This window comes from Coregonus clupeaformis, chromosome 17 (assembly GCF_020615455.1).
Source record: "Coregonus clupeaformis isolate EN_2021a chromosome 17, ASM2061545v1, whole genome shotgun sequence".
NCBI lineage: Eukaryota > Metazoa > Chordata > Actinopteri > Salmoniformes > Salmonidae > Coregonus > Coregonus clupeaformis.
The window spans coordinates 70883109-70901863 of NC_059208.1; the positions used below are offsets into that span (position 1 = coordinate 70883109).

The 18755-nt window shown below is 45.4% G+C and overlaps 1 protein-coding gene across 1 annotated transcript; it reads right to left on the reverse strand.

The window, feature by feature from the left end:
- Positions 1 to 1368: 1368 nt before the first annotated feature.
- LOC121585942 (double-strand-break repair protein rad21 homolog A) lies at positions 1369 to 15213 on the reverse strand. Its single transcript, XM_041902293.2, has 14 exons — positions 15077 to 15213; positions 14145 to 14334; positions 13454 to 13583; positions 13047 to 13146; positions 12681 to 12787; positions 10567 to 10761; positions 10245 to 10370; positions 9770 to 9895; positions 8111 to 8334; positions 7703 to 7853; positions 6919 to 7064; positions 5118 to 5300; positions 4129 to 4209; positions 1369 to 2461 (listed from the first exon to the last, which is right to left on the reverse strand). The coding sequence occupies exons 2-14, from the start codon at positions 14286 to 14288 to the stop codon at positions 2270 to 2272; spliced, it is 1905 nt and encodes a 634-aa protein (XP_041758227.2). The 5' UTR covers positions 14289 to 14334; positions 15077 to 15213; the 3' UTR covers positions 1369 to 2269.
- Between the last annotated feature and the right edge of the window lie 3542 nt (positions 15214 to 18755).

Consider the following 18755-nt stretch of genomic DNA (forward strand, 5'->3'; position numbering starts at 1 on the left):
CCCGGAAGACGCTGCGCCGCCCTATGGGACTGCGAATCATGGCCGGTTGTGATATAGCCTGGAATCGAACCAGGGGGTCTGTCGTGACGCCTCAAGCACTGAGATGCAGTGCCTTAGACCGCTGTGCCACTCGGGAGCCCTCTTGACAGCTGAGAGGGAAAAAATCATACCATAGGGCAGTGAAAATGTTGCAGTTTTAAAGTTTGCTGTAAATCTACACATTTGCAGGAGAGATTATTTTTCAATTTTATAACTAATTTCTTGTAATTCTACTAATTTTGCCATGGGGCGGAGAGAAAAATTTGCAGTTTTACAGCTAATTCTACATGGTTTGCCATAGGGTGGAGAGATATGTTTGCCGTTTTTAATATACTGTATCTGAGTGAGAGTGACTAACAAAATGAATGCCCCCCCCGCCGGTAATTCGACCATGATTACTACAAGTTTAGATAGCTGGCCACTAGACTAATTTACCAATCTAAAAAACGTTTAGCTTACATGGGCTGATTGAGTGACTGTCAGTGACTAACATAAAAACTGTTGATGCACAACCAAATTTCTAAATTGCACCTTGTGTACTCTACTATTCTAACTCTCAACAGGAAGTTGTCTTTAGAAATTGATCCGCTGGACTACATTACAAGCCGCCAGTTGCCCATCCCTGCTCTAGACAGACGGGTTGCCTCCCACAATGTTCCAGGAGCACTGTTGCCTTAGGTCTGGGATTTCTGAGACTACTTGAGGAAGGTCTGATGCGCTTTAGGTAAAGATGAAGTAACTGTGCTTTAAGTGTATTCAGTGAATGCAGTATATTCACATGACTGATTCTAAGAACGTAGCCCATTTCGACCTCATACTTTGCTACAACAATAACCTCAGGAGTGTGAACTGGTGTTGTATAACAAGGTATTCCAGAAAGTAGGATTATTAAAGGGATACTTCGAGATTTTGGCAATGAAGGAGTTTAACTCGTGGATACCATTTTTATGTCTCAGACTGTGTCCAGTATGAAGGAAGCATGCTAGCTGTTCCCATAGACTTCCAGTCAATGCTCTAACGCTAGTTAACAACTTCCTTCAAACTGCACACAGAGACATAAACATGGTATCCACGAGTTCATAAGACTCTGGGGAAGAAGATAAACGGCTTCATTGCCAAAATCTTGAAGAATCCCTTTAAGTTAGCCATCTAACTTTGATTAACAGCCACAACTTGTTGTCGAGACAATTATTTTCAGTCCACATTTCTCAAAAAGATTAAATAATTTCAAGCAATTTTGGGCAGTTAGCTGGCAAACTCATTGATCCTGCTTTCTGGAACAGGCGCTTGATGTTATTTCACCCGACTGAATGGCTCAGAGCTAGTGTGTAACCAAGTAATTAAAACACTTTTATTTCAAATTCTTTACAGAAGTATCACAACAGCTAGTTAACCATTGACTAAAAACATGGGATCATCAACTTTCTTTGAAACATGTACAAGCATCTAGTTACTTTATGCAAAAAAAATAATAGCCGTAGAGGTACAAAATAAACGTGATGCACCATGAATAAATTGCCATTATTATACACCTAAAAAATACAATTCAATGCTAGTTGCAATGTAGCCAATTTATCAACAGAAATAACAACCTATAAAACAAAAATGGTTTTCATGAAAACCAGGATTTTATGTCAAGTGCAATGAGGAAGAACTTGAGGTGAAGAGCGCGTATTCAATTTCTCTCATGATATAACAATACCTGCAAACAGCATGTATGTAAATGTTCTTTAAAATTTGGGGAATTCTTGATCGGAGACTAAAATTTGTGGTGTTATCTTTTGATGAATTGTACCATTACAGAACACTGGGAAATGTATTGTTACAAATAAACAAAAATAAAACTAGTGTGGTTGAAAAGCTTTAAAAAATGAAAAAGAACTTGACCGGAAATATAAATACACTGAATATATATGCATTCCTCACTTAAAAACAACAATACTGCATGATTCCGTTGTGGTAGATACAGTACAATCCTTTTTAAAAGTTAGCATTTAGTCGCCCCCCCCCCAAAAAACGGCCAAAAATAACCACAAAAAAAACAGGCCAACAAAAACAGAAAAATAGATAAAATTGTGAAAAAGCCATTTCCAATGAGCCCGTCCCAAATGGCACCCTAGTTTCTATATAGTGCACTACTTTTGACCAGAGCACTAGGGTCTCATAGGGCTCTAGTCAAAAGTAGTGTGCTATATAGAAACTAGGGTGCCATTTGGACCTCAAGCAGTGTCTAAACGAGGTGGAATCTTGGTCCGGCTGTAGCAATAATGTCACTGTAAGGCTCGGTCTGGTTGAGCTCAATAGCCTGCTGTTTCTTCAGTACCAGGAAACTGTAGAACTTGGCGGCTGCCTGCTTCTTGTTGTTGTCTCGGCACAGCTCCAACAGGCTCACCTGTTCGGCTCCCGTCTTGGCCATGACGCGCTGTAGAGAGGAGAGAACAGAGAGAGGCACCTTACTGATCAATGGTCTGTTCAAATACAAAGCAGACTGACCCAGGGGAAAGGGGGTCGTCCAAATAGAAAGCAGACTGACCCAGGGGAAAGGGGGTCGTCCAAATAGAAAGCAGACTGACCCAGGGGAAAGGGGGTCGTCCAAATAGAAAGCAGACTGACCCAGGGGAAAGGGAGTCGTCCAAATAGAAAGCACACTGACCCAGGGGAAAGGGGGTCGTCCAAATACAAAGCAGACTGACCCAGGGGAAAGGGGGTCGTCCAAATAGAAAGCAGACTGACCCAGGGGAAAGGGAGTCGTCCAAATAGAAAGCAGACTGACCCAGGGGAAAGGGGGTCGTCCAAATAGAAAGCACACTGACCCAGGGGGAAAGGGGGTCGTCCAAATAGAAAGCAGACTGACCCAGGGGGAAAGGAGGTCGTCCAAATAGAAACAGACTGACCCAGGGGAAAGGGGGTCGTCCAAATAGAAAGCAGACTGACCCAGGGGAAAGGGGATCGTCCAAATAGAAAGCAGACTGACCCAGGGGGAAAGGGGGTCGTCCAAATAGAAAGCAGACTGACCCAGGGGAAAGGGGGTCGTCCAAATAGAAAGCAGACTGACCCAGGGGAAAGGGGGTCGTCCAAATAGAAAGCAGACTGACCCAGGGGAAAGGGGGTCGTCCAAATAGAAAGCAGACTGACCCAGGGGAAAGGGGGTCGTCCAAATAGAAAGCACACTGACCCAGGGGAAAGGGGATCGTCCAAATAGAAAGCAGACTGACCCAGGGGAAAGGGGGTCGTCCAAATAGAAAGCAGACTGACCCAGGGGAAAGGGGGTCGTCCAAATAGAAAGCAGACTGACCCAGGGGAAAGGGGATCGTCCAAATAGAAAGCAGACTGACCCAGGGGAAAGGGGATCGTCCAAATAGAAAGCAGACTGACCAAGGGGGTCATCCAAATAGAAACAGACTGACCCAGGGGAAAGGGGGTCGTCCAAATAGAAAGCAGACTGACCAAGGGGAAAGGGGGTCGTCCAAATAGAAAGCAGACTGACCCAGGGGGAAAGGGGGTCGTCCAAATAGAAACAGACTGACCAAGGGGGAAAGGGGGTCGTCCAAATAGAAACAGACTGACCAAGGGGAAAGGGGGTCGTCCAAATAGAAAGCAGACTGACCCAGGGGAAAGGGGGTCGTCCAAATAGAAAGCAGACTGACCCAGGGGAAAGGGAGTCGTCCAAATAGAAAGCAGACTGACCCAGGGGAAAGGGAGTCGTCCAAATAGAAAGCAGACTGACCCAGGGGAAAGGGGGTTGTCCAAATAGAAAGCAGACTGACCAAGGGGAAAGGGGGTCGTCCAAATAGAAACAGACTGACCAAGGGGAAAGGGGGTCGTCCAAATAGAAACAGACTGATCCAAGGGGAAAGGGGGTCGTCCAAATAAGAGATCATGGAATGACTGCTAAGGATGCTATGATATAAAGTGAGTCCGTCGCCACAGGACAACCAGATGAGGATGAAAACCCATTATCAGAATACTGCAACGGCACCGTTTTCCATTATAGCAATTTTCCACATGGCAATTTATTTGTGTAATATTCTGTACCTCTACTAATTTCAAACAGAACAGAATATTAGCATAGTTTGTTGTATTGTTTACCTGAAGGCCATGCAGCATCTGCTGGGTCCTCTTGTTCCATCTCTTCTCCTCCTGGTCCTGGGTTGGATCACCCTCCTCCTCCTGCAGACAGAAACACACTCACTCTGAAAACATGCAGGACCCCAAGGTGACTGGACACGACACAGTCCATTACAATCTACAAAAGGTAGTATAGATGTGTAGTACCCACAAATGTTACGTTTTCAGAGGTCCAATATGCAGGCAAGTTGAGGTGAAATTGTTGATGTGTTTATCAAGCTACGTGTCAAGTTAACCCCAAGTGTGACTACATTTAAAAAAAACACATCCTTTACACATCTTCTGAACTTAATTTCTAATCAGTTACATCCCTTAATTAAAACTGTCTCTTATTGTCACTATGACAACAGATAGATCCTGTGGCTTAATGCACCTAACCACCACCACCTGTCTCTACACTCCTCCTCCCCTATAAGCCCTCCCTGATGATAACTTGACACCACTCCCCTATAAGCCCTCCCTGATGATAACTTGACACCAATCCTCCTCTCCTATAAGCCCTCCCTGATGATAACTTGACACCACTCCTCCCTATAAGCCCTCCCCTGATGATAACTTGACACCACTCCCCTCCCCTATAAGCCCTCCCTGATGATAACTTGACACCAATCCTCCTCTCCTATAAGCCCTCCCTGATGATAACTTGACACCAATCCTCCTCTCCTATAAACCCTCCCTGATGATAACTTGACACCACTCCCCTATAAGCCCTCCCTGATGATAACTTGACACCACTCCCCTCCCCTATAAGCCCTCCCTGATGATAACTTGACACCACTCCCCTCCCCAATAAGCCCTCCCTGATGATAACTTGACACCAATCCTCCTCTCCTATAAACCCTCCCTGATGATAACTTGACACCACTCCCCTATAAGCCCTCCCTGATGATAACTTGACACCACTCCCCTCCCCTATAAACCCTCCCTGATGATAACTTGACACCACTCACCTCCTCATCACTGTCGTCCTTGTCCTTCTTCTCCTTGTCCAGCAGGTCCAGTTCAGGCACCAGCTGTGTGAGGTTGAGGCTCTCCTCTGGGGGCAGGTCTACCTGAGCCATGGAGAGGACTGACTGATCAGCCTGAGCCAACGAGAGGACTGAGTGATCAGCCTGAGGCTCCTGGGCTCCCATCTAATGGACAGGACGAGACAAGAGGGTTAGACGCTCATACAACTGGTCAGAGGTGGACAAAACCTTAACAATTTCATTGCTGGTTGTTGAATACATTTATATACCCTGCTGTTATTATTGGGTTTTTACACACATCGTTTTACATGTAGCAGACGCTCTGATCCAGAGACTTAAACTAGGTGCATTCAACTATAGTAGGTAAGACAACTGGTCACAGGAGATGGACAAAGCATGAATGATTCCATTGCTGGTTGTTCCATGTCCATTTTGATAGTGTTTTTACTAGGAGAGCTCGTGTGATTAAGACTTCAATGCACTATATTCATCACACATGGCAAATCAACTAACAGCTGTCGAGAAAAGGCTGATATCCCAATCAACTGTAACAGCTGTCGAGAAAAGGCTGATATCCCAATCAACTGTAACAGCTGTAGAGTTTGTGCTGTGGTGGAGACCTCTGTGGGCTATACTCGGCCTTGTCTCAGGATTGTAAGTTGGTGGTTGAGGATATCCCTCTAGTGGTGCGGGGGCTGTGCTTTGGCAGAGTGGGTGGGGTTATATCCTTCCTGTTTGGCCCTGTCCGGGGGTTTCTTCGGATGGGGCCACAGTGTCTCCGGACCGCTCCTGTCTCAGCCTCCAGTATTTATGCTGCAGTAGTTTATGTGTCGGGGGGCTGGGGTTAGTTGGTTATACCTGGAGTACTTCTCCTGTCTTATCCAGTGTCCTGTGTGAATTTAAGTATGCTCTCTCTAATTCTCTCGTTCTCTCTTTCTCTCTGAGAACCTGAGCCCTAGGACCATACGTCAGGACTACCGGGCATGCTGACACCTTGCTGTCCCCAGTCCGCCTGGCCTTGCTGCTATTCCAGTTTCAACTGTTCTGCCTGCGGTTACTGAAACCCCTACCTGTCCCAGACCTGCTGTTTTCAACTCTTAATGATCGGCTATGAAAAGCCAACTGAGAGACCTGAGCCCTAGGACCATACGTCGGGACTACCGGCCGTGGTGACTCCTTGCTGTCCCCAGTCCGCCTGGCCTTGCTGCTATTCCAGTTTCAACTGTTCTGCCTGCGGTTATGGAACCCCTACCTGTCCCAGACCTGCTGTTTTCAACTCTTAATGATCGGCTATGAAAAGCCAACTGAGATTTATTCCTGATTATTATTTGACCATGCTTGTCACTTATGAACATTTTTGAACATCTTGGCATGGTTCTGTTATAATCTCCACCCGGCACAGCCAGAAGAGGACTGGCCACCCCTCATAGCCTGGTTCCTCTCTAGGTTTCTTCCTAGGTTTTGGCCTTTCTAGGGAGTTTTTCCTAGCCACCGTGCTTCTACACCTGCATTACTAGCTGTTTGGGGTTTTAGGCTGGGTTTCTGTACAGCACTTCGAGATATTAGCTGATGTAAGAAGGGCTATATAAAATAAAATTGATTGAAAATTGATTGATAGAGAAAAGGCTGATATCCCAATCAACTGTAACAGCTGTGGAGAAAAGGCTGATATCCCAATCAACTGTAACAGCTGTAGAGAAAAGGCTGATATCCCAATCAACTGTAGCAGCTGTAGAGAAAAGGCTGATACCCCAGTCTCCTGAATGAAAGCAGTAGTACTCACAGGCAGGCCAGCCTCCTTGTCGTGGGCCTTGTGTTTGACTCCGTGTGGGGTGGATGGTGGTGGCATGACAGACTCATCCAGGGTGGTCCTACTGCCCTCCATGGCGGAGGCTTGCAGCATGCTGGGCTCCTCCATGATGGTCTGGTCTGAGGGGAGAGAGAGAGAGACACACACAGGGTTGGTTTGATAATGACAGAGGAATAACAAGATCATGGATATTACTCAGTTGTTTTCAATTCCTCACGTTCTCTCTCCTGGCCTCAATCTCAGAACGTATTGAAGGAGCGTCCGATGGGAGGGCATGAGGTAATCGAGGAGGAGCCATTGAGAAATAGATGGATGTTTGGGGAACGACATGTATCATATGAATAACTGTATGGTGGTCATGTGGGGTGAAACACTGAGGGGTGAGACAGGGAGAAAGCCTTCTCTAGGATTAGTATGTGAGAAATCCCTCTCTAGGGTTAGTATGTGTGGGGTGAGACAGGGAGAAAGCCTTCTCTAAGTTAATATGTGTGGGGTGACACAGGGAGAAAGCCTTCTCTAGGGTTAGTATGTGAGAAATCCCTCTCTAGGGTTAGTATGTGTGGGGTGAGACAGGGAGAAAGCCCTCTCTAGGGTTAGTATGTGTGGGGTGAGACCGGGAGAAAGCCTTCTCTAGGGTTAGTATGTGTGGGGTGAGACCGGGAGAAAGCCTTCTCTAGGGTTAGTATGTGTGGGGTGAGACAGGGAGAAAGCCTTCTCTAGGGTTAGTATGTGCGTGGTGAGAGTGAAGGTAACTTACCGATAACGTCTCTGCCAGACAGAGCCTCCTCTCTGGGTACCTCAGGGTTCTCCAGGTCCTTGAGGAACTCATCCAGGCTGTCTGCCTCACCTCCCTTCCTCCTCTTCCTCATCTCATCCGGCACCAGAGGGGTCAGGCAGCGTGTGAACATCTGACAACACAGGACATATTTCAGTCAATTCCATAAACTTCGGTCATCCCAGAGGGGCAGTTATTGCAGAGGGGCAGTTATTGAGACCTCTGTAACACGATCCCTAGCTCCAGACCAAAGCTTATTCAGAAGTCAAGACTCATCTATACCTAGTGAGATACAGTTAAAAAGGAAAATCGTTTCATTCATCTTATTTCAGTAGCTAAAATCGTCAAAGGCCATTGTTCTGAGTGTGTGTTGACGTCTGTCGCTCTCACCTTCAGCAGCTTGCTGTTCCAGAGAGGCTGTGCGGGGAGAGAGAACAGTTTCTCCACTCCCCCAGTCTCTTTCCACATCATCAGCTTCTTGGTGGGAGGGGCCAGGTCCAGCGTGGTCACGATGTCAGAGTAGTCGCTGAGCTGGGCGCGGATCGACTTACTGTCCAGCTCTTTCAGGTTGTCAACAATCAGCTTCCTCTTCCTCTTTGCCTTGGTCTCTTTCACTAGACAGAAGTGTGGATGTCATTTCCTTTCACTAGACAGAAGTGTGGATGTCATTTCCTTTCACTAGACAGAAGTGTGGATGTCATTTCCTTTCACTAGACAGAAGTGTGGATGTCATTTCCTTTCACTAGACAGAAGTGTGGATGTCATTTCCTTTCACTAGACAGAAGTGTGGATGTCATTTCCTTTCACTAGACAGAAGTGTGGATTTCATTTCCTTTCACTAGACAGAAGTGTGGATTTCATTTCCTTTCACTAGACAGAAGGGTGGATGTCATTTTCCCACTCATGACCGACAAATCACTATTTCTTTCACCATTTGGTTTCTTTCACCACAGACCGAGAAGGTTGATAGGTTAGCTGAAACATTAGCAGAATAGATAGAGGATTCTTTGCCAGCAGTGTGCAGGTGTACATTTCCATTATCATATGCAGCCATTCATAGAAAAAGCTATTCTTCAAAGCTCAAGTCCCTGTGGTGTCAATGTTCAACAATTTCATCAGCTTTGTGTCAGCATTTCATTCCAGAGGCAACTCAAGTTATTCTATTAGTTTCAGACAAGCTGAGACAAAAAGTATTTCCCCCCTTTCTGATTTTCTAAATTTTTGATACTGAATGTTATCTTCAACCAAAAACTAATATTAGATAAAGGGAACCTGTGGAGGAGTGTGATGGATTTGGGATGCTTTGCTGCCTCAGGACCTGGACGACTTGCCTTAATAGAAGGAGCCCTGAATTCTGCTCTGTATCAGAGAATGTCAGGCCATCCATCTGTGAACTGAAGCTGAAGCACAGCTGGGTCATGCAGCAAGACAAAGATCCAAAACACACAATCAAGTCGACATGAAAATGGTTAAAAAGCAACACATTTGAAGTTTTGGAATGTCAAAGTCCAGACCCAATCCCAATTGAGATGTTGTGGCAGGACTTGAAATGAGCAGTTAATGCTTGAAAACCCACAAATGTTGCCGAGTTGAAGCAGTTCTGCATGGAAGAGTGGGCCAAAATTCCTCCACCGTGATGTGAGAGACCGATCAACAACTACAGGAAGCATTTGGTTGCAGTCATCACAGCTAAAGGTGGCACAACCAGTTATTGAGTGCAAGGGGGCAATTACTTTTTCACACAGGGGAATTGGGTGTTGCATAACTTTGTTAATAAAATAAGTATATATTTATTTTGTTATTTGAAAAACTCAGGTTCCCTTTATCTAATACTAGGTTTTGGTTGAAGATCTGATAACATTCAGAATAAAAAAAATATACAAACACAGAGAAAATCAGAAAGGGGCCGAATACTTTTTCACAGCCCCTGTATCTCTAGCAGATTTCGATTTGAACAGTCAATGAAAGAGAAGCGCTCACCAGACAAGCTGAGAAAAGTGCTTTTGGTTGCGTTTCTACAGTATTCTGATAACGAATAGAGCTGCTCACCGGTGATGTCGATGGGCTCCAGGGCAAAGGCCTCCTCCTCATTGTGAACCAGGGTGGTCTGTTCGGTCTGGTCCTGCATGGCCGGCAGGGGCTCCACTGGGCCGGAGTCAGGACTGTCTGGACCAGCTGTGGGACAACATCACAAGACATCTTAATACGTACAGTAGGAGTGATGATGACACCGGTAATTAACTTCTAGCTAGTTTTAAATGGTGTCATGGTTTATCATCAATAACACACAAGCTTGTGATCAGGGTAGTGTTCAGTAGGGCGAAAACGTTTTGAAACAGGGAGGTACTACCTGAACTTGTCAAATAAGAACACAGATGTTTGTTTCTGCTGGAAAACGTATTGCTACGGTGTGCCCCAATGAACAACACACTGATTGTTATCCCATTCTTTCTGGCTCCTTGAAAATCTCTAGAGAGAGATCAACAGATGTAAATGAGGAAGTTGGTCTAGGTAAAGAACGTACGTGACTGTAGGTTGTCAAAGTCGTCCTCATCATCTCCATGGTCTGGGGGTGCCATCACACTCTCTGTGATGGCTGGAGGGTCGTCAAAGATACCACCTCCATCCTCCTGGGACAGCAGTTTATCCACTGGACAAACAAGAGTAACACGGTTCAGGCTCCGCGACAAACCATTTTGGGGTGGGATGATAAACATTGGACTGCCGTCATCCTATTAGTCTGACTTTAGAATAGTACTGTATTAGTCTTTCACACAAACACAAAGCTTTAGAGCACAGAGACAGTCAACACTATGGGGCGGTTTCCCAGCATCCCCCCCACCTACCCAGCATCCCTCCTTCGTTGTTCTCCATGGTGTCTCCAAAGTCGTCGTACTCTAGGTGGTTGGACTTGTCCGGCAGGTGAGCAGGCCCAGGCTCTGCCTCCAGCAGCAGATTAGAGGCTGTCGCTCCATGGATGATGTCCTCCTCAAAGCCTCCCTCTACCCTCATCATCTCACGGTCATCCATGCCAAAGTCAGCTGGGAGGGAGGGACACAGAGGGTTGTTAGATGGGAGGGAGGGACACAGAGGGTTGTTAATTTGGAGGGAGGGACACAGAGGGTTGTTAGATGGGAGGGAGGGACACAGAGGGTTGTTAGATGGGAGGGAGGGACACAGAGGGTTGTTAATTTGGAGGGAGGGACACAGAGGGTTGTTAGATGGGAGGGAGGGACACAGAGGGTTGTTAGATGGGAGGGAGGGACACAGAGGGTTGTTAATTTGGAGGGAGGGACACAGAGGGTTGTTAGATGGGAGGGAGGGACACAGAGGGTTGTTAGATGGGAGGGAGGGACACAGAGTTGTTAGAACACATAGAAAAGGAAAGACAAAGAGATGTGATGGTAATGTGATGCAAGGTAATATTTATGACAATATGTCTGCATATAAGTAATCTAATATATAGCTAGCATTATGAGAATGTCTGCATCTAAGTAATCTAGCTAGAATTATGCGAATATGTCCTCCAGCTAAGTAATCTAAGTAATATAGTTAGCATTCCCCAAATGTATGACAGATTCAGATCAGCATTCACAACAGAGTTAGATCAGCATTCACAATAGAGTTAGTTTTTACAGGGGAAATACAATATTCTGTATTATGAACATGACTTGCTGCTGCTGTAGCATATACAGTGCTAATCCATAACCCAGTTGAAGAGATTCTCTGGTACTTTGTATACTTTTCAGCCAGTAGTTCTGAAAGTAGCACTCACAAGCGATCCCCCACAAATGTGCAGATACGTGCACCACGTCATTGCTCTCTCTCTGCTGTGTCCACTGAGCCGTTGGGCCCCCCCCGAATAACGCTGGCAGACTGCTTGCTAGCTGTCACTCTCTCTGCTGTGTCCACTGAGCCTTTGGGCCCGCCCCGAATAACGCTGGCAGACCTCTTGCTAGCTGTCACTCAAATGCGAGGGGCTGAACCTCATTGGCTAGAACTCAAATTGCAAGGGGGCTGGCCCACGTGGGGGAAATGTAGGGAAAATGTGGCACGGTACAGTTTTTTTTTTAAACAGTCGCTTTCAAACTAGGGATTTCACGGCTAATTGAGTTATGAGTAATTCTGCTCATAGATTATGCATGTATAAACTACACATTGACACATCCAGTCCAAAGCGGGAGTTTTGGTGGAGCCTGTGCCATTAAACCCCTACAACTCATCCAGAACGCTGCAGCCCGTCTGGTGTTCAACCTTCCCAAGTTCTCTCACGTCACCCCACTCCTCCGCACACTCCACTGGCTTCCAGTTGAAGCTCGCATCTGCTACAAGACCATGGTGCTTGCCTACGGAGCTGTGAGGGGAACGGCACCTCCTTACCTTCAGGCTCTGATCAGTCCCTACACCCAAAGAGGGCATTGCTTTCTTCCACCTCTGGCCTGCTGGTCCCCCTACCTCTGCGGAAGCACAGTTCCTGCTCAGCCCAGTCAAAACTGTTCGCTGCTCTGGCACCCCAATGGTGGAACAAGCTCCCTCACGACACCAGGACAGCGGAGTCACTCACCACCTTCTGGAGACACTTGAAACCCTACTACCTCTTTAAGGAATACCTGGGATAGTACAAAAGTAATCCTTCTACACCCTCCCCCCTACAAAAAAATAAATAAATAATAATAATAATAAAAATATGTCTAAAAAAAAGTATATATATATATAAAAACGAGTTTGAAAAATATACTATAAAAATACAAAATGTGAAATTTAGAAAAATATAAATAAAACTATTTGTAAAGTGATTGTCCCACTGGCTATCATAAGGTGAATGCACCAATTTGTAAGTCGCTCTTGATAAGAGCGTCTGCTAAATGACGTAAATGTATAAAAATATATACTTTCTTGGTCGCCAAAGTACCGGAGCATGTCTAACAAAACACAGTAATATTGACTGACAGCTCCTTACCAAAGTCATTGTCCTGCATGAGGCTGAGGTTTCCCACCTCCTCTCTCATGGTGATCTCCTCCACTCTGCTCTGGTTCAGGGTGAACTGCTGGGCTACATCTATGTCACTGTGGAAACAGAGGTGGTGTTAGTGTTTAAATTCAGTTCATTATAGCTGCATACCACTGTTCCTTATGCCAGGTAGCCGAATAGAATCTGTATTTGGTTGGAAGGGACAGGGTCTCCTAAATGAGGAGAATACTGGTTTGTATAGTCATTAGCTGCCTGTTACAATAGCAACAGTTATCTTCCTGGGAGGGCTGTGTAGGGTTGTACTGGGAGGGAACGTCCTCCATAGACAATATATCATCTTTATCTAGGACTTACTCAAGGTCAGGTAAGGGTTGGTCAAAGTCATGGAAGTCCTCAGGTAGGGTGATAGCGTTGTAGGCCGCCTCCCTGTTCTCCTCAGGTAAATCCACCACACCTGGAGGGCACCCAGACAGAGTGGTGCGCAAATACATAAACAATTAGTAAGGCTGGGATCACACACACACTGTGGTCCTCTGTAGCTCAATTGGTAGAGCATGGCGCTTGTAACGCCAGGGTAGTGGGTTCGATCCCCGGGACCACCCATACGTAAAAATGTGTGCATACGACTGTAAGTCGCTTTGGATAAAAGCGTCTGCTAAATGGTATATTACTGGACCTGCTTTTCAATGGTGCGCTCAGCCGCTCACACTCCTGATCTCTTCCAAGTTTATTCCTAGTCCCATAAGACCCGAGCTACATACCTGGTCTGAAAGCCATCTTGATCTTGATGAAGGCTTCGTTACAGTCAGCCAGGAGGTACTTGGCCTTCCTGTTGTAGATCCTCACCACACCCAGCAGGAGGTGACCTGAGGTCCTCAGCGCCATCTTCACCTGGGGGAGACAGAACCATGGGTGTATTCAGTGTGGTGAACGCTGTGGTTGAAATAGAATGAATAGAGACTATATGATTCCCTATTCTGACAGAATCATTTCTGGCCTACAAAATATACTTTCCAATTGAACGTTCCGTAACATTGTGCCCTCCTGAACAGGTCCCATGGATCACATCAGGGAAGAGACTTCATAGGGAACATTACATCATCAGCTGTAGAACAGTCGACCACAAGCTTCATCCAGTAGCTGCTGTCACTAGCAAGGTAACATGATGCATGCAGTCTAAGTCAATCGGCCTGGTTCTAATCAGGTCACTACCTAGTTACAGCATTAGACCCTTGTTGACTTCTTCCACTCGTAGATCTGAAACTATTGGATTGGTCTAAGCAGGAACGCCATAAGATCTACAATGGCCAATGTGATGTCTAATGAACGGCCAAGGGATGAGACTGACTTCTCAAGACTGGACATTATGCAATGGACCTTCAAGTGGGGACATTTTGATTGACATTCAACAGAGACATGAATCATGATATCTGTTAGCCAGGTTTTCCTTACCTTGGGGCAGATGATGCTCTCCACGCTGCTCTCCAGGTTGCATTCAAACACATGAGCCTTGGTCAGCTTCTTGTCCCAGTGGGCCGCTAGCCAGATCTTGGCCAGAGGCCCACGTTTGGACAGCACGAAGTGGGCGTAGAACATTGCCCCGGTTGGTTGCTAGCTCTTGAATAACCGGGGGTAAGAGCACCTGGAAGAGAGAAAGCAGTATATAAAGCTATAAGATGGTATGTGAAATATAAACTTTTTTCAAATGTGTAGGTAGATAAGCTTTTGGGAAGAAAATTCGCCATGCAAAATAAGACGGTAGTTGTAACGTTAGCTAATATCCACAAATGAAGTGTGTAGCTTTGAATTGGAGAGCAGACTCTTGACTTTTTGGATGATAGGAGACCAATAAATCAGAAATATCCGCATTACAATCTAATAAATAACTTAGTTAGCTAATTACTGTACTGGTTGAAATGAGATGATTCATATAGTTAGTAGCTCATGTTCAAGTACTGGTGGACTTGCGAACTAAACGTTGTCCGAGAAATCAACTACTTGGGGCTTTGATTAAACAAGGCTAGGCTAGCTTGCTAACATGTTAGCTCACACTAGCTGTTTAGTTAGCAAGAGAGCTAGTTAGCTAGCTTGAAATCCTAGCTACAATTTTGGAAAATATATCAAAGTAAACAAAATAAGAAGAGAAGCATGATGATACATAATCATAATGTATCAAAAACGGGAATGCATTATTTCACGCTAACAGCTATTGTAGCTAACTAGCGACTGTGCTGGGCGCGCGTGCAAAACTGCAAATACTTTTTTTCCGCTAGCGGTTAGCAAGTAGGAGGGCCCCGGCACAGAAAGCATCGGCGTGCATGCTAATTTCTCATCACAAAACTCACAAATCAATTTTTAAATAAAGTATTATATATTTAACTTACCGATTTTACCCCCCTTTCAAAATAAATATCAATGATTATGCAATTACTCCCAGCGGTTCTCTTCCTGTTGTACTCATTAAAAGAGTCAAGATGGCGCCAGTAGCCTTCCTCCCGCTCAGTGTCCTTTTAAAATCAGCAGGACGTTCACAGACAGAACATTACAAAGGGAGGAGTCTGTTCGTGTTGACAGCCAGCTGCAAATGGCAATGCATATGCGTTGACCAATGATAGCGGGCGAGATTGTTTAAATTCGATTATTGCAATTGAAAATATGCCATCTGATTAATACAAGTGTGTGTGTTGCTCAGTTGGTAGAGCATGGCGCTTGCAACGCCAGGGTTGTGGGTTCGATTCCCACGGGGGGGCCAGTATGAAAAAAAAAAATGTATGCACTCACTAACTGTAAGTGGCTCTGGATAAGAGTGTCTGCTAAATGACTAAACATTTTTAAAAAATGTAAATGTACGAAAATGTATGCACTAGCTACTGTAAATTGCTCTGGATAACTGACTAAAATGTATGTGTGTGAAAGATAGAGAATGGTGAGACGCTTTGTTCCAGAGACACACTTTAAAATGTGCTATGGCCCCTGACGTGAATGGGCAAAAGTCAAATCAAATACATTTTTATTTGTCACATGCTCCTAATACAACAGGTGTATACTTTACCGTGAAATGCTTATGTACAAGCCCTTCCCCAACAATGAAGAATTAAAATGTAAAAACTATTAGCTAAAAAGATAATAGTAACACAATAATAAAATAACAATAATGAGACTATATACAAGGAGGACCGAGTCACTGTGCAGGGGTACGAGGTAGTAATGAGACTATATACAAGGAGTACCAGTACCAAGTCACTATGCAGGGGTACGAGGTAGTAATGAGACTATATACAAGGAGTACCAGTACAGAGTCAGTGTGTAGGGGTATGAGGTAGTAATGAGACTATATACAGGAGTACGGTGCGAGTCACTGTGCGGGGTCGAGGTAGTAATGAGACTATATACAAGGAGTACCAGTACAGAGTCAGTGTGTAGGGGTATGAGGTAGTAATGAGACTATATACAAGGAGTACCGGTACCGAGTCACTGTGCAGGGGTACGAGGTAGTAATGAGACTATATACAATGAGTACTGGTACCGAGTCACTGTGCAGGGGTACGAGGTAGTAATGAGATTATATACAAGGAGTACCAGTACCGAGTCACTGTGCAGGGGTACGAGGTAGTAATGAGATTATATACAAGGAGTACCAGGATCGAGTCACTGTGAAGGGGTATGAGGTAATTGAGGTAAGATGAACAACTAGGTACAGTGAGGGAAACAAGTATTTGATCCCCTGCTGATTTTGTACGTTTGCCCACTGACAAAGAAATGATCAGTCTATAATTTTAATGGTAGGTTTATTTGAACAGTGAGAGACAGAATAACAACAAAAAATCCAGAAAAAACGCATGTCGAAATGTTATAAATTGATTTGCATTTTAACGAGGGGAAATAAGTATTTGACCCCCTCTTAATCAGAACGATTTCTGGCTCCCAGGTGTCTTTTATACAGGTAACGAGCTGAGATTAGGAGCACACTCTTAAAGGGAGTGCTCCTAATCTCAGCTTGTTACCTGTATAAAAGACACCTGTCCACAGAATAATATAATAATAATAATATGCCATTTAGCAGACGCCTTTATCCAAAGCGACTTACAGTCATGCGTGCATACATTTTTTTTTTTGTGTATGGGTGGTCCCGGGGATCGAACCCACTACCTTAGCGTTACAAGCGCCGTGCTCTACCAGCTGAGCTACAGAGGACCAAGAAGCAATCAATCAATCAGATTCCAAACTCTCCACCATGGTCAAGACCAAAGAGCTCTCCAAGGATGTCAGGGACAAGATTGTAGACCTACACAAGGCTGGAATGGGCTACAAGACCATCGCCAAGCAGCTTGGTGAGAAGGTGACAACAGTTGGTGCGATTATTCGCAAATGGAAGAAACACAAAATAACTGTCAATCTCCCTCAGCCTTGGGCTCCATGCAAGATCTCACCTCGTGGAGTTGCAATGATCATGAGAACGGTGAGGAATCAGCCCAGAACAACACGGGAGGATCTTGTCAATGATCTCAAGGCAGCTGGGACCATAGTCACCAAGAAAACAATCGGTAACACACTACGCCGTGAAGGACTGAAATCCTGCAGCGCCCGCAAGGTCCCCCTGCTCAAGAAAGCACATATACAGGCCCGTCTGAAGTATGCCAATGAACATCTGAATGATTCAGAGGAGAACTGGGTGAAAGTGTTGTGGTCAGATGAGACCAAAATTGAGCTCTTTGGCATCGCCGTGTTTGGAGGAGGAGGAATGCTGCCTATGACCCCAAGAACACCATCCCCACTGTCAAACATGGAGGTGGAAACATTATGCTTTGGGGGTGTTTTTCTGCTAAGGGGACAGGACAACTTCACCGCATCAAAGGGACGATGGACGGGGCCATGTACCGTACATCTTGGGTGAGAACCTCCTTCCCTCAGCCAGGGCATTGAAAATGGGTCGTGGATGGGTATTCCAGCATGACAATGACCCAAAACACACGGCCAAGGCAACAAAGGAGTGGCTCAAGAAGAAGCACATTAAGGTCCTGGAGTGGCCTAGCCAGTCTCCAGAACTTAATCCCATAGAAAATCTGTGGAGGGAGCTGAAGGTTCGAGTTGCCAAACGTCAGCCTCGAAACCTTAATGACTTGGAGAAGATCTGCAAAGAGGAGTGGGACAAAATCCCTCCTGAGATGTGTGCAAACCTAGTGGCCAACTACAAGAAACGTCTGACCTCTATGATTGCCAACAAGGGTTTTGCCACCAAGTACTAAATCATGTTTTGCAGAGGGGTCAAATACTTATTTCCCTCATTAAAATGCAAATCAATTTATAACATTTTTTACATGCGTTTTGTTGTTGTTATTCTGTCTCTCACTGTTCAAATAAAATAAACCTACCATTAAAATTATAGACTGATCATTTCTTTGTCAGTGGGCAAACGTACAAAATCAGCAGGGGATCAACAACCTCTCCCTCAACATGACCAAGACAAAGGAGATGATTGTGGACTACAGGAAAAAAAAAGAGGACTGAGCACGCCCCCATTCTCATCGACGGGGCTGTAGTGGAACAGGTTGAGAGCGTCAAGTTCCTTGGTGTCCACATCACCAACAAACTATCATGGTCCAAACACACCAAGACAGTCGTGAAGAGGGCACGACAAAGCCTATTCCCCCTCAGGAGACTGAAAAGATTTGGCATGGGTCCTCAGATCCTCAAAAAATTCTACAGCTGCACCATCGAGAGCATCCTGACTGGTTGCATCACCACCTGGTATGGCAACTGCTCGGCCTCCGACCGCAAATCACTACAAAGGGTAGTGCGTACGGCCCAGTACATCACTGGGGCCAAGCTTCCTGCCATCCAGAACCTCTATACCAGGCGGTGTCAGAGGAAGGCCCTCAAATTGTCAAAGACTCCAGCCACCCTAGTCATAGACTGTTCTCTCTGCTACCGCACGGCAAGCGGTACTGGAGTGCCAAGTCTAGGTCCAAAAGACTTCTCAACAGCTTCTACCCCCAAGCCATAAGACTCCTGAACAGCTAATCATGGCTACCCGAACTATTTGCACTGCCCCCCCACCCCCAC